This window comes from Panicum virgatum, chromosome 5N, assembly GCF_016808335.1.
Source record: "Panicum virgatum strain AP13 chromosome 5N, P.virgatum_v5, whole genome shotgun sequence".
Taxonomy (NCBI): domain Eukaryota; kingdom Viridiplantae; phylum Streptophyta; class Magnoliopsida; order Poales; family Poaceae; genus Panicum; species Panicum virgatum.
The window spans coordinates 54,119,118-54,134,987 of NC_053149.1; the positions used below are offsets into that span (position 1 = coordinate 54,119,118).

Sequence of the window (15,870 nt, forward strand, 5' to 3'; positions counted from 1 at the left end):
GGCTCTGGAGGCATAAGCATCACTCGCTGGTCCTGCATAAGGACGCAGCCTAGGCCCGTACCTGATGCATTACAACAAGTATTAATGGCCGAATTATATCCGGCGAAAACAAATAGGGATGAGAACGTAGTCGGGACCCGTACCTGATGCATCACAGTACACATCAAAAGGCCGGGTAATATCTGGCTGAGCGAGAACAGGGGCAGACGTCAGAAACTTTCTCAAAGTCTGAAAGGCCTGCTCGCATTTGTCGTCCCAACTAAATCTCACCCCTTTCTTGAGTAACTCAGTCATGGGCCTAGCAATTTTTGAGAAGTCCGGAACAAACCGCCGGTAATACCTTGCTAGCCCAAGAAAACTCCGGATCTCTGAAACAGACTCTGGAGTCTTCCAATTCAGGACATCCTGAATCTTGCTAGGATCAACAAAAATCCCCTTGTCTGAGATGATGTGGCCCAAGAACTGGACTTCCTTAAGCCAGAAATCACATTTACTGAATTTGGCATACAGCTTGTGCTCCCGCAGGCGCTGAAGCACAATGCGGAGATGCTCTGCATGTTCTTCTTCATTCTTGGAAAATATCAGGATGTCGTCAATGAAAATCATGACGAACTTATCTAGCTCGGGCATGAACACCGAGTTCATGAGATACATGAAATGAGCAGGGGCATTCGTTAGCCCGAAAGACATGACCAGATATTCAAAAAGTCTGTATCTGGTGGAAAAAGCCGTCTTGGGAATATCCTCAACTCTAATCTTTATCTGATAATAGCCAGAGCGGAGATCAATCTTGGAAAATACTTTGGCCCCGAATAGCTGATCAAACAGAATATCAATCCGGGGAAGGGGATATTTATTTTTGATTGTGACGGCATTCAGAAGTCTATAGTCCACACACAACCTGAGGCTTTCATCTTTCTTTTTCACAAAGAGTGCAGGACAGCCCCAAGGTGACGTGCTAGGATGGATATAGCCCTTATCAAGCAATTCCTGCAATTGTTTCTTTAACTCCGCCAGCTCATTGGGTGGCATCCGGTAAGGCCTCCTAGAAATCGGTGCCGTACCCGGTTGCAATTCAATGGTAAACTCCACGTCACGATCAGGCGGCATTCCAGGCAAATCATCCGGAAAGACGTCCAGATATTCACACACCACTGGTATATCTGCTAGCTTCTTACCCTCAACCTGATTCACCGTAGTGTCAAAGACATATGATCTTTCAAATGTAAAGTCATACACCCATGAATGGAAGATTTGATATGCATAGATTGTGAGGTCGTGTCCAGACTAACTCCCTGACCTTCCATCCAGTTCATGCCCAATATCAAATCAATCCTTTGGGTTGGTAACATTATCAGGGCCGTAGGAAAAAAATTTCCTTGCAACTGTAGGGGTACTTGCTTGACAAATTGATTGGTGATTAACTTTCCCCCATGTGAGTGAATATGGTACGTCTTGGGCATGCTTTCTATTTTCAGCCCCAATCTAATAGCACACTCCTTGCTAATAAAAGTATGAGACGCTCCAGAATCAAACAAGACAATAACAGGATATTCATTTACTGAAAACGTACCCGCCATCACTGGAGCTCCCTCTGGAATACCCTCGAGGGTGGTGTAGTGCACTTGCCCCGGCTTGAAGTGGGCCACACTCTGCTTCTGACCCTGTTGGCTCAATTGCTGGCCTTGCTTGGGTGGCATTGGACAGTTCCATGCAAAGTGACCCGGCTGCCCGCAGTGGTAACACGGAAACAGATTGGGGCGCACCCCCGGCTGCTGCACCCAGACCTTCTGCTCATTCTGCTGAGGAGCAGGAGGCCTGACTGTCCCCTGTGGCTGAGTGTACTAAGGGGGCCTGTATCCCCACTGCTGCGGCGGCTGGTGCTGAAAGGGGGCTTGTTGTGGGCCCGACTGCACCAGACGGAACCTCTGAGGGGCACTGCTAGAAGATCCCGCTGCTGGCGCCTTTCTCTTCTTTTCTGCCTTATGAGCTAGGTGGGCGTCCTCCTGTATGATAGCCCCATTTACCAGCTCACTGAAACTATCAAACTTGACCATTGTCAAGCGATCATGGAGCTTACTACTGAGCCCCTGCCTGAAGCAAGCCTGCTTCTTCTCATCGGTGTCTACATGGTACCCCGCATACTGTGCCAGTGTGTTGAAGGCCTGCAAATACTGTAGCACACTGTTATTGCCCTGCTTCAGGGCTAAGAACTCTGTGAGCTTCCTTCGGATCACACCGGCTGGAATATGGTGTGCTCTGAAAGCCTCCTTGAACTGAGCCCAAGTGAACCGGGTGTCCGCGGGGAACATTGCCACATGATTCTCCCACCATGTGCGCGCGGGACCCCTCAGCTGCTGGGCTGCCAATCCTACTTTATCCCCATCATTGTACGAGTGCATGGTGAATTTGGACTCGATGGTCCGAAGCCAGCTGTCCGCCTCCAGTGGCTCATCCGCTTTATGAAACAGCGGCGGCTGAGTAGCCAGAAACTCCGGATATCCTGGAGCAGGTGGCTGGTGGTGATGCTCAGGCCGCGGCGCTCTGCCCTACGCCACAAGCTCACGGAGGAGTGCCGTCTGCTCATCGCGTCCGGTGAGCATGGCCGCAATGGCCTGGGCCAACTCAGGAGGGTTCGGTGGTTCTCCTATTCTGCATTCAACCATGATCGGGTTAGTTACATTTTTCTCGGATTACTTAAGAAAAATCTTGACTGCAACTAATATTCGAATCATGGAGGAAATCGTCGAAAATCAATTATTTGAACACAACTTAGGGGTCTCTGTCTGCGCTCAACCGGTCAGACCGGTGCAACCGACCGGTCAGACCGGTCTGCATGGCTCTGCATGGGCTCTACGTTGATCAACCGGTCAGACCGGTGGTCAAGACCGGTCAGACCGGTCCCCAGCAGAAATAAACTTCTAAGTCCTAACTATGCACCAACCCCATAATTCAAAACATTTACTGAAATTTGGAAATCACGATGCCATGATGCATGATGCATGAGCGTCCTACGTTAACCTCTCGACCAAAACTGAAACCCTACTTACGACTCTAGCACTTAATATATATCTAGGGTTTACTTGCCATAATTCCCACCCAAACTACTTCTCACCCTAAGTCAGAATTTCATTTTTAGTTTTTAATATTAAAAAATTAATCATGCTCGTACCATCCCCAGTGCGTTTCGGCTCTGATACCAGCTGTGACGGAACCGCCAAATTAAAACTCTAATTAAGCGTAATGGCCGTCATTTGAACACATCGGGCGCATTAGCTTAATGGCTTAATTTGGCGATCCTTTCTCAACCCACGGCCCGATCGAAACAACACCGGTAGTCCCACGCGATGATGGGCACAGGTGGTACAAGCACGACAAAATACTTGAAAATATACAAGGATGAATGAACCGATAAACAAGAGTTTTACAAACTGAGTTCAAATTTACACATGATAGTAATATTTACAAAACTTACAATATAGGTAACCGGAGTCCGAAAAGAATAGAGATCTAATACTACACTAGCCTTCACCAGTTCTGAATTTTTCATGACCGGTCAGACCGGTTTATCCAACCGGTCGGACCGGTCTCCTCTCCTCTGAAGCCTCCACCGGTCAGACCGGTCTGTGCAAAACAGAAAGGCTGAACACTCTGCCCTCAAGTGTTCAACCCGAAAATCCCCTAACCTACGGGTCTCGCTCCACCACCTCCCAACCCTCTGCATCCCGGCGGATGAACTTGACACAGCAGGGGCAGAAGTCCACGTCTGGGTGTCCTGTAATAATAATGGTGGCAACAAACCCTGAGTATTCTAATACTCAGCAAGGCTTACCCGACCAGTGGGTATAACTTAGCCCACATATCTAGACATGCAAGGCTTCCTGGCTGGTGGTTATTTTGCATAAAAAGCTTCTAAAATGAGTCCTTATTTTTCCACTTTTAGCTCCCAATTCTATATACTATCAATCTCAACTAGTATTTGCACCTGCTAAGAAATCATAACAGACATGGAGTAGTAATTCATGATAGTCATTTCCAAACATCACTTAAAAATTCCATATAACATTACTACGATGCGGTGCTGCGATCAAGGTGCTCATATCCGAGAGCGACTGGCGGCGAATCGATCCGATTTAACCTTGCAAGGTGGACCTAACCAACACGGCACGCAAAACCCCCGTCGTACCCCACGCACCAACCTTTTCCTCCCCGCCTCGAACTACAGGAACCAGCCCAACGACATATGGTCAGCCGAGCTCAACGTGAGACCACCAAAAGTAAACATATGCATCCCAATTCTCCGCGACTACTCGACTCGCCCCAGGAGTTGGGTGCGGGTTCCTGTACTTCCGAAGCAAAGCAGTACTCGGCTTACCGGTTTCGATGACCTCCTACTCTCAGTATGCGGCTAGTACTATTCAAACTCAATCACAGAGCCAGACAACGAACGGTCCTTAACCGACACAGACGGGACTAACCTCTCCCCGCCTGGTCTCCAAATTCTTTTCCTTTCTTACCTAATTCAACATTCCATATATTTAACTTAACTAAATGCCCTACATCTCGCGAGTGACCCAAAATCACTCGACTTGTACCGAGTTCTATTAAGCATAGCATTTCTATCGTCTTCTATATACTAGTACAACTCGAGGAAACCTAGGGATCATGCAACTAGGGTTCCAAATAATTCCTAAACCTAATGCACAAGTAATAGCAACATAAATATAGGTGTCATAGTTTGAAATAAAAGGATGTGCACCGGGGCTTGCCTTGCGTCTGCTGCTCAACACTGGGGTGAGTTGGGCCTTGGGCCAACTCCCCGCGAACCTCCTGCTGCGGGGCTTGCCCCTGGGGCTCTTGTGGCTCCGCAACCACCTCGTATACGACATCCTCCGCCGCGGCTGCTACACGTATGCATATGCATATGACATGAGAAATGCATGCATGATTTATAAAAATTACAATCAACAATTAAGCCCACTAATTTCCAACTAATCTCACCAACAAACCCCAATTTAACCCTCTCAGCCACTGCTATACCGGTCAAACCGGTCCACCCGACCGGTCAGACCGGTCTCCCTTAACCTTGCGTTATACCGGTCAGACCGGTCCTACCCAGACCAGAACCTAGAATCCTTGGCGCGGCAAGAATCGTCCACCAACTCCAAACACCATCTAGGATCTAGTTCAGGAGTTCATGTGGATGCTTTCGACTAGAGGATATCACCTAAAACCTTCTAGAAAAGGAGATCGACCATCCCAAGCAAAAATACCTTGAATGGGCTCCTCCCCACGAAGAACTTGAATCTGCAGCTCCCCAAGGATGGAATCGAGGAGAAGATGATCCCCCGCGCCGATTTAGTCCTCCCCCGGCCTTGGAATCCCATGGAGAGGAAGGATTTGGGGTTTAGGGTTTGAGGGAGGAAATGAGAGGGAGAGAGCCTGAGCTCGAGCTGACCACGGTGAGGGTGAGGGAGAGGGTGGGGAGAAAGGAGAGAGCGATTTAAATGCTGTGGGGCCCAAACCACCAGCTCGGGTTAGACCGGTCAGACCGGTCGCCCATACCGGTCAGACCGGTCCGGGCTGAATTGGTCCTGGCCGACAGGAGGAGTTCTAGTTTCTGGTTGTCGGGTGAATTCGAAACTAATGGCCATAATTAATTTAATTATTGAGGATAAATACCTGGGTGTTACAGCCTCCGCGGTGGACCAACCCCTTTGACCTCAACTTGGCTCCGCATCCGGTGACGCGCACGTCAGCGACGACCGGGGAGCGGCCCAACGGGCACCGCAACGACAACACGCACCGGGCCGATGGCGGTGGAATCCTTGGTTCCCACCCACCTCGCCCGGTCACAGGTATTGCATTCGTTGCCGATCCTCCACCTGATCATTGTGAACTTGCTCGAGATAGTTTTAGTCGCAATCCACATATGCCCAAGTTGCATTTCCCTATTTTTGATGGCGATAATCCTAGACTGTGGCGTGATCGGTGTGAAATGTATTTCGAGGCGCTCAATTTCAAAGGTGTTGCGGCGAATTGGTTGCAGACATTGGAGCGCAAGAGGTGCATTTCTGACTGGGAGGAGTTCTGTAAAGCGGTGTTCGAGCATTTTGACAGAGACCAGTACCAAACTCAGCTCCGTCAGTTGGATTCCCTTCGGCAAACGTCATCGGTGGCTGAGTATTTGGATCGGTTTGAACAATTATCTCATGGTATTCTGCAGTACAATACCCATTATGATGATACATATTTTGTCACTCGGTTTTTTGGTGGATTATCAGAGGAAATCAGATCGGCAATCACTCTCCATCGCCCACAAGATGTGGCAGCAGCAAGTGCCTTAGCTCTGCTCCAAGAAGAAGAATTAGGCAAGACCAAGAAGAGATCTCTCATAAAGGACTCTTATCACAGTAAACTGAATGCATCTTCAGAAAAGTTCAGAACACTGTCTGATGATACAGTCCCTGCTCCCAAGTCCAAGTCTGAAAGAATTGATGGCTCTGATAAGTTAAAAGAGTTGATGCAGTTCATACGCAAGAATGGGCTATGCTTCAAATGTGGTGAGGGTCAGAATCACACCTGCCTAGCTCAGATTCCATTACACGTGATAGAAGAACTATGGGATGCCATTGGGTCTGATGATGACACTCCTTTGTCTGAAAACTGATGATTCTGAAGAAATTGAGGTGGTGATGTAGCGAAAATGGCCTCTCATGCCATATTTCAATATATTGTTTTGGCGATTGATGACACACACAACACTTAGACTAATATGATTGTTAAGATGTTCATTCTCAGGCTTTTAGGTTCAAGTGATGACAAAGAGAAGATAGGCAAAGTTAGGCCCTGAAAGCTCTTCGGTCGGTAGCATCGGAAGAACCGACGCATGAGCATCGGTGAATCCGATGGTTGTCGGAAGAACCAACGCCATGGTATTTTGGTGCAGAAGGGAATCGAAGCCAAGTCAGTTTATAGGCACCGGATGAACCGATGGTTCAAAAAGGGGCATCGGTGCATTGGGCGTACTGTGTTCCAGAGACGATGCAAGTCGCGTAAGAGCCAAGTCTTCAGCACCGGTTGAACCGGTGAAGCATCGGTGCATACCATCGGTGTAATAACGTCAGCTGTCAGGAGTTCAACGGCTACTTCGGGCTATGAGTGACCGGATGAACCGACGCTACCCCAGCCAGAGACATCGGTTCATCCGATGGTACGCAGATTTTCTGCTGACCGTTGGAGCAACGGCTACAAGACTTGGTGGCCTATATATACGCCTCACCCCGGCCATTTGAAGCTTGTTGGAGTTGCTGGACATCCCACACACACCCAAGAACATCTCCAAGCCATACAAGAGCATCAAGATCATATCCTTAGCCATTAGCACACTTTGAGAGTGTTGTGTAAAGGCTAGCTCTTAGTTAGTGTGATTATAAGGCCTTGAGACTTTGTGCTGTGGTTCTCTAGTGAATCAAAACATGAGCTTGGTGCGCCGGCACCTTGGAGCTTTGAAGCTCGCCGGCAACGTCATCGACCCTCCGACTTGGTGTGGAGCGGCGACGACACTTTGTGCGGGGGACATGGAGACCCCCATCCTTTGTGGAGAAGCTCTTTAGTGGAACCCGGGGCCAAGGTGACCGTGATTGTGTTCACGGAAGAGACTTGGTGGCCGAGTAGCAATACTCTTAGTGAGTACTACAACAACGTGGATGTAGGTGTGCTTTTGTGGCTAACCGAACCACGGGATAAACACCCGCGTCAAGAGTTTGCTATCTCCTATCCCGCTCTTTAAGCTTCTGCATTTCATTCTAGCAATTTGTGTGCCTTTACTTTCATAGAATAGTTTCTTGATAGGAAAGACTATATGTTGTTAAACTCTTTTGGGATAGGGGTTTCACACTAGAACAACCTAGTTGCACATCTAGATAGCATGTTTTAGTTTATGTTTTGTGCAAACTAGTTGGAGCCATAGGTCTAAGTTTTTATTAGTGCCTAATTCACCTCCTCCCCCTCTTAGGCTAGAGCACCCAATCCTTTCAGGTGATGGCAGTGAGCTCAGCAGTACCTACAGAGCAGCACAAACGTAAGACTATGCGACTTCTGGGGACTGTGCAAGGTCGTGAGGTGTTTATTTTAGTTGATTCTGGTAGCATTGGGACTTTTATCAGCACCTACTTGGCAACCCAATTATCTGACCAATTATCTCAGTGTCCTGCATCACACTACACCACTGCTGATGGTAACACCATGACCTGCACTTCTATGGTACAGAATTTGCAATGTACAGCTCAAGGCCATGTGTTCAATTCTGATGCTCGAGTACTGTCCTTACAGTGCTTTGATATGATACTAGGCCCGGATTGGTTAGAAGCATGCAGTCCTATGTGGGTTCATTGGGGTAAGAAACTCATGAAATTTACTTATAATGGTAAAAGGATGACACTGCAAGGAATTAGATCAGATGTGCCTAAATGCACTGCCATCAGTGCTGGTAAATTGAAGGGATTACTTCGTCGATAGGCCATCACACACTGTGTTCAATTGTTACCTAGACAACTCCATTCTTGAGAGCAGGTTGGCACACAGAATTCCAACTCTCTTTGCAGTGTGTCAACTTCTAGCCCACCACCTGCCATACAGGCACTTCTTCAGAAATACAAGCACTTGTTCCAAGAGCCTGACTCTTTACCACCTCCTAGAGAGTGTGATCACCAGATTTCTCTTGTTCCAGGAGCTTCTCCAGTTAATGTCAGGGCTTATTGTTATGCACCAGCTCAGAAGAATGAAATAGAAAAGCAATTAGCTGATATGCTTAAGCATGGCATAATTCGTCCCAGTTATAGCCCATATGCCTCACCTGTCCTGCTAGTCAGAAAAAAAGATGGGACATGGAGATTTTGTGTGGACTATCGTCATCTGAACAATATCACTGTCAAAAATAAGCATCCAATGCCCGTTGTTGAGGAACTCATTGATGAACTGGCAGGGGCAGAATGGTTCTCTAAATTGAATTTTCGGTCAGGCTATCATCAAATTAGGATGGCTAAAGGTGATGAACATAAAACAGCTTTTCGTACTCATAGTGGTCTATATGAGTTTTTGGTTATGCCATTTGGGCTCACTAATGCCCCTGCTACCTTTTAAAGCATTATGAATACTATTTTTGCTCCTCTCTTGAGAAAAGGGGTCCTGGTCTTTATGGATGATATTTTGATATACTCTCATTCTTTTGAGGAGCACCTGATTTTGCTGCAGAAGGTTTTTGACATCATTCATGAGCATCAGTTCTCTATTAAGTTGTCCAAGTGTTCTTTTGCTCAGAGGATCATAGAATACCTGGGTCATTGTATTTCTGCTGACGGAGTGGCTACTGAGCCTTCTAAAGTGCAAGCTGTGCAGCAGTGGCCTACACCTCATAATCTAAAAACACTCAGAGGCTTCTTAGGACTGATTGGGTACTATAGGAAATTCATTAAGTATTATGGTATGATCAGTCGTCCTTTAACACTGCTTTTGAAGAAAGAAAACTCGACCTGCGAGGGGCTAGCCGCCCCCCGAGCATTCTTATAAGAAGGAGGCCTTCTAACGCAGGCCGAGAAACCCCCCGAACCCCGGCTCTTTCTGACCTTGGGTCTGGTGCCATTTCCTGGAACCGTTACCCGGGCCGGGACCGTTACCCACTGGGCCGGGAAACCGTGACGCCAGGCTGGGCCAGACTGACTACACAGCCCAAGCTATCAGGAGCATAGCGAGGGGGTTTTTTTCTCACAGGCGGGGAAATTCGCCCCGGTGGGGGTTCGAACCCCCCACCTGTGGAGTGCCGCCGGTTGCTTTGCACCACTCGGGCTAACAACCTTAGGCCTGCTTTTGAAGAAAGGTACACCATACCAGTGGACTGTTGCCACAGAGGAAGCATTCAACCTGCTTAAGCATGCTTTGGTTAATGCACCAGTTCTGGCAATACCTGATTTCACTAAAATATTTGTTTTGGAAACTGATGCTAGTGATGTGGGTTTAGGAGCTGTGCTGATGCAGGAAGATCACCCTGTGGCCTATCTTAGTAAACCACTCAGCCAACAGAATCAAGCTTTGTCAGTTTATGAAAAGGAATGCATGGCCGTCCTAATGGCAGTAGAGAAGTGGCGTCCATATCTCCAGCATGGGGAATTTATCATCAAAACAGACCATAAAAGCCTACTGCATATCACTGAGCAAAGAGTGCACACCAAGATTCAGCATAAAGCCTTACTAAAGTTGATGGATTTACATTACAAGATAGTGTACAAAAAATGATGCACAAACACAGCTGCAGATTCTCTGTCCAGATGTCATTCTCTGCATCATATCTCAGCAATTTCAGCCTGCACACCATCCTGGATTAAAAATTTGGTTGCTGGGTATACTGAATATGCTCAAACTCAGCAGCTCCTCACTGAGTTATCTCTCCAGTCTCCTAACTCTGGGGATTTCAGTCTGACTGATGGTGTTATTCGACACAAAGGCCGGGTGTGGTTGGGCAACAACAATCTGGCCCAACAACATGTGCTACAAGCTCTACACTGCAGTGGTGTTGGAGGCCATTCTGGGTTTCATGCTACATATCATCGCATCAAAGCTTTATTCAGTTGGCCTAAGATGAAGGATATGATTAGACAATTTGTGCAGCAATGTCCTACCTGTCAGCAAGCAAAAGTGGAGCATGTCAAGACCCCGGGTTTGCTGGATCCTCTACCAGTCCCTCACCAACCTTGGGAAATTGTTAGCTTGGATTTCATAGAAGGCTTACCAGTGTTCGACAGATGTGATGTGATTATGGTGGTCATTGACAAATTCTCCAAGTATGGCCACTTTATTCCATTGGCACATCCCTTCACAACATTGCAGGTTGCTCAAGCTTTTATGAATCATGTCTATAAGCTACATGGTCTTCCTCAGTCCCTAATTTTTGACAGAGACCGTATCTTCACTAGCACTGTGTGGAAAGAGTTGTTCAAGTTGACTGACACACAATTGATCATGAGCTCCTCCTACCATCCATAGACTGATGGTCAAACCAAAAGGTTAAATCAGTGCTTGGAAACTTTTCTTCGTTGTACAGTCCATTCCTGTCCCAAGCAGTGGTTCAAGTGGCTCCCCCTTGCTGAGTTTTGGTACAACACTGCCTTTCACTCTGCATTGGGCAAGTCCCCATTTGAGGTTTTATATGGTCATCCTCCCAGACACTTCGGTATCTCCAATTTATCCAGTTGTTCTGTACCAGACTTGGAGGAGTGGCTGAAGGAACGTGATCTGTTGACCAAATTGATCCAGCAGCAATTGCTACGAGCACAGCAAAGAATAAAATCGCAGGCTGATAAGAAACGATAAGGAAAGGATTTTTCAGGTGGGTGATTTGGTTTATGTGAAACTGCAACCTTATATTCAGACGACGGTGGCCTCTCGTTCAAATCAGAAGCTTTCGTTCCGGTTTTTTGGCCCCTTCAGAGTGCTTCAGCGTGTTGGTCGTGTCGCCTATAAGCTGGACTTGCCTCCTTCCAGCAAGATCCACCCGGTGGTTCACGTCTCTTAGTTAAAGCAGCACATTGCTCCTCACAATGAGGTATGCTCTGAATTGCCAGCTTTACCAATGGATTCTGTGCAGCAGTTGTTTCCTATTGCTGTTCTCGATCAACGAGTCATTACCACTGGCAATTCCTCAATTCATCAATTGTTGATTCACTGGTCGGAGTTACCACCGGCTTTGGCTACCTGGGAAGAGAACTTGGATGTTCATCGGCGGTTTCCGGATGCTCCAGCTTGGGGGCAAGCTGGATCTCATTGGGGGGGGGGGGGGGGGGGGGGACTCTGCGGCCCATGGGCTGGTTTCCGGCCTGCGAGCCGAGTACCGAGCGGGGTATAAGAAATTAAGAACCCAGCTCTTGTAACGGATTGAGCAACGGTTAAGGGAACATTCTAAACAGCTGGTCTTCTTCCTCCTCCAAACCTCTCTGTTCTTTCCCCTGCTCTCTGATTTCTCTCTAGAAAACCTATTTGATTCCTCATTCCTCTTGTATCTGTGTTGTTGCTGAAGTCGGAATCGATCAGAACCATAACGCAGCTCCATCCATATGCTTACTACTCTCTGTCATGTCTGTACTGGTACAGCATCATCCTCTGATTTGCCAGCGTATGATCACGGATACGGACGCATCAACTGTGCGTAACCATACAGCCGTTGACGCGCACGCCGTTGCATCATCCGTTGATTTCTGAACCCAGGTCACGGAACCTACATGGCCTACGCAGCAGCAGTCGGCGTCGTCATCACTCATCAGTAGTACCACCAGTACTCCCCGTGGCAGGCCACGGCGAACGGCGAACGGCACGGGCAAACTGGTCAGCGATCGAGTGTGCAGGGCGCACCCGGCCGGTCCAGTTCAGCCCTGACGGCCGCTTGCGAGCGCTGATGCAGTCATGCTGGCCGGAGTCCAGGGAGACAGGCGACACGTTGGAGCCGCGGCGTGACTGAACGGCAGATGTTTCCATGTTGGAGGCCGCTGCAACAGCTGACCGTACCGGCCGGGCGGGTGGAACCTGACCGGAAAATACTCCGGGTCTTACTGCCCGGGCGGGCAGGCAGCGCCGGTCTCTGGAGAGCGTCCAGGTCTACTGCGCCGTCTCGTGCCGCCTTGCTTCTTCCGATGAAATCCTCTGCGCCGGCCACGTGAATCAGCCTTGAATTCAGGCACTGGAGGTTAAGCAGAAGGAGCCGGATTGAAAACGGCTGAGTCGCTTGATCGCGTCTATATGAGTGTTTCTTATTAAAATTCTTGGACGAAACTGGAAAATGCATTAATGTCTCACTAGGCCCGTTAACCCCACGCGCCGAGTGATCTCCGCGCAAGACAAGGCCTTTCTCTCTCTCTCTCTCTCTCTTTTTTTGAAGTGGAGACAAGGCCTTTCTTAGAAACGATGATTGCTTCGACAACTTTCTTTTTTCAGAAATCTATGAACTGACGCAAGCAACTTCTTCTGTGCATAACTTTTTGATCCCCAAAGTTACTCTGACAACTTGTCAGCGTAAGTTGTTTTTCCCGATTAATATTAGGGTAAGTTTATTGCTGCTCACCATATTTTGACCGCGCACCGCGCGCTGGCTCGGTAATCCGGCAGCGGAATTGGATTTCCGTTGTCTCAATCTGGAGCAAATCAGTGTCCAAGCCTCCAAGGCGCGATGACATAAGATGATTGCATGTACTGTATAGACATAAAGTCCTGGTTGCAGTAATTTTCGAACGTGACGTAACGTTGTACCCCTAGTCCCTGGACCCCGGCTCCTCCCAAGTCCCGCCTCTCGCCGCAGCCCGCGACCACACCCACACCGCCAGAGCAACCACACGACAAGGATGACAGCGACGGGCCCAACCAGCACCCCCGTGCCCCGCCCCGTCCTTTTCCTCCACCACGCACGCACGCACGTTTACGTACGGCTCCAGCCAGGGACCGCGGCAGCAAATCAACGACCCGGAAAATCGCAACAGGGGCGGCGGCTGCCTGCGCCTGCGCCTGCGCCTGCGCCCGCTTCCCTCGCGTGCGCGCCGCGCCGAAGCTTCTCCGCGCCGCGCGCCCAGGAAGCCCCGTGCGAAAGCCCGCGCGCGACGTCGCCGTCGCGGCGTCGCACCCGCGCCCACGCCACGGGAACCAGCCAGCGACGACGTCGCCTTTGGAATCTTTCTGCAGGATCGCGCTGATCCCCCCGGGCGGGCGGGCGGGCGCGGGCCTATAAAAACGAGCGCTTCGGCGGGGGCATCCCTTCATATAGTTCGCCGCAGCTGTGCCCGTTCTCGGCCCATGCACATGGCGCTAGCGTCCTGCAACTCGCTCCCAGCCGACGCCGCCTGCTTATTCCCGGCCATGGCGTACCGCCACCCGTGCGACGCCGGCGGCCTAGCAGCATCCGCCTTCTACGGCGCCGCTCGTAGCCCCGCGGCGGCTTTACTCTCCCAGCCCCAGCTCGCGTTCGGTGCTGCGGCTCTCACCAGCCTGGCGCCGCCGCCGCAGCCCGACGCCGTCTTCGAGCGCCTGTCGGAGGAAGGCGTCGTCTCGTCGGTTGTGCCTGGCACGACGACGTTCGGGAGGCCGCCGCCGGAGATGCCGGTCGAGTACGCCGTACCGGACGCCTCGGGCTATGCTCATCATGCCATGTCAGTCTCGCGCATGTCTAGTAGATACGTGATGAGCTGGCACTGTTTAGAGAAACTTTTTTGCACCAGCGGGATCGGAGTCGCACGTTTTGACCAGTTGGTTTGGTTCGTGAACCTCGACATTTTCAGGGGTGCGGCCGCCATGGCAGGGGCAGAAGGGTCCACGAGGACGACGGACAGGATCGCGTTCCGGGTGAGGTCGCAGGAGGAGGTGCTCGACGACGGCTACAAATGGAGGAAGTACGGCAAGAAGTCTGTCAAGAACAGCCCCAATCCGAGGTATGACTACTTGGGGATAAAAAGCTGCTAACTACTCCGTACGCTGCTAATTTTTAGTGTATTTCAATTTGAATGCCAAGTGATCGAGAATGGTGAATAGGAAGAACAATGCAATTGAAAGTTTATTTGGTACGTGTACTGATGAGCCTTCAAATTAAACGATTACAGGAACTATTACCGGTGCTCGACGGAGGGCTGCAACGTCAAGAAGAGGGTCGAGCGAGATAAGGACGACCCGAGCTACGTTGTGACCATGTACGAGGGGGTGCACAACCATGTGAGCCCCGGCACGATCTATTACGCCACCCAGGACGCCGCCTCCGGCCGCTTCTTCGTCGCCGGGATGCATCAAGCCCTTGATTATTAGGCAGAGCGTGTGCTAGCGTAAGATAGACACACGCACACTGACTGTCTTGGTTTAGGGTAGACAAGCCTACTACTCCACATGGAAACTAAGGGCCTGCTTGGAGAGGAACTAAAGTTGAATCCTAAATTTTAGCAATATTAGTACTCACATTGTCACAAATATGCTAAAAGGTTTCACCACTAAGCAGTTCTTAAATTGGGTAAAGTAGTATCGTAGCTTGGTCGGTAGCGAGGCACGGCAGAGAAAGAGCGCCGAAATGAATTAAATAGATATCTGTTCACTAGCCGGTAGCAAGGTAGTATTCCCCTGATTCTTGTAGCACTGTCCATGCATTCCAACTAGAAGTAGCTGGTGTTGTTGGATCAGCGAAGTTCAGAATTGTGATTACTTTGCTTTCTTGTCGATTTCTTGAGAGAGTTCCCCTCTCCGGTTGTACTCCTTTCTTCAAGGGAAGGTATTATCAAATTGTAATCTTCACAAAAATATGTGTCAGTCCTGGTTAAAGTTTAGTCCACCCCATTAGCACTCTGCACTCCTGTTTGGATGATCTAGTGCTAAAATTTAGCACTTCCACCTATTAGCATTTGGACCCAAACAGACCCTAACATATGACATGTCTCTTCCTCCATTCCAAATTATAGTTCATTTTAAAATTTATAGATTTGTAGTTTTTCTATTCACCTAGATATATATCATGTCTACGTAGCAAAAACTATGTATTTAGATTTTATCGAAAGGACCTACAATCTAGAACAGAGGAGTAACATCTAAATAGTCTCTTCCCGTTTGACTTCTAGACAAATTACTGGCAGGGCCTGCTGATTTTGTGCTACTAATTGCAGTACCTATGTGTCGAGAAACGCATGACAAATTTCCCGTATATGAAGTGTGACTTAATTAAATTCGCTTAGTTCTTTTCTAAGAAAACTCCAACCGTTTAGCAGTGAAAAAAATAATTCTTTAAAATTTTGCAATGTCATAATCATTTTGTGACCATTAGATCCCCCCCCAATTGTGTGTGTTTTTTTTACCGAACAAAAC

The 15,870-nt window shown here is 48.9% G+C and overlaps 1 protein-coding gene and 1 long non-coding RNA gene across 2 annotated transcripts; both read left to right on the top strand.

Annotated features, from left to right (window-relative positions):
- Nucleotides 1–5,700: 5,700 nt before the first annotated feature.
- On the top strand, nt 5,701–9,688 carry LOC120675472. The gene is made up of 2 exons (XR_005675366.1): nt 5,701–6,692; nt 8,041–9,688. It is a non-coding gene; the product is annotated as an uncharacterized LOC120675472 (long non-coding RNA).
- Nucleotides 9,689–13,816: 4,128 nt separating this feature from the next.
- LOC120675473 (WRKY transcription factor 42-like) lies at nt 13,817–15,584 on the top strand. Its single transcript, XM_039956671.1, has 3 exons — nt 13,817–14,183; nt 14,313–14,462; nt 14,631–15,584. Exons 1-3 carry the CDS (start codon nt 13,831–13,833, stop codon nt 14,827–14,829), a joined length of 702 nt encoding a protein of 233 aa, XP_039812605.1. The 5' UTR covers nt 13,817–13,830; the 3' UTR covers nt 14,830–15,584.
- Nucleotides 15,585–15,870: the final 286 nt, after the last annotated feature.

Excerpts from the sequence above, each read along its gene's own strand:
- LOC120675473 (XM_039956671.1), top strand. The coding sequence starts at position 13,831 with ATGCACATGGCGCTAGCGTCCTGCAACTCGCTCCCAGCCGACGCCGCC. Across the intron at positions 14,184-14,312 it reads GGCTATGCTCATCATGCCAT|GGGTGCGGCCGCCATGGCAG; the intron begins GTCAGTCTCGCG and ends CGACATTTTCAG. Across the intron at positions 14,463-14,630 it reads AAGAACAGCCCCAATCCGAG|GAACTATTACCGGTGCTCGA; the intron begins GTATGACTACTT and ends AAACGATTACAG.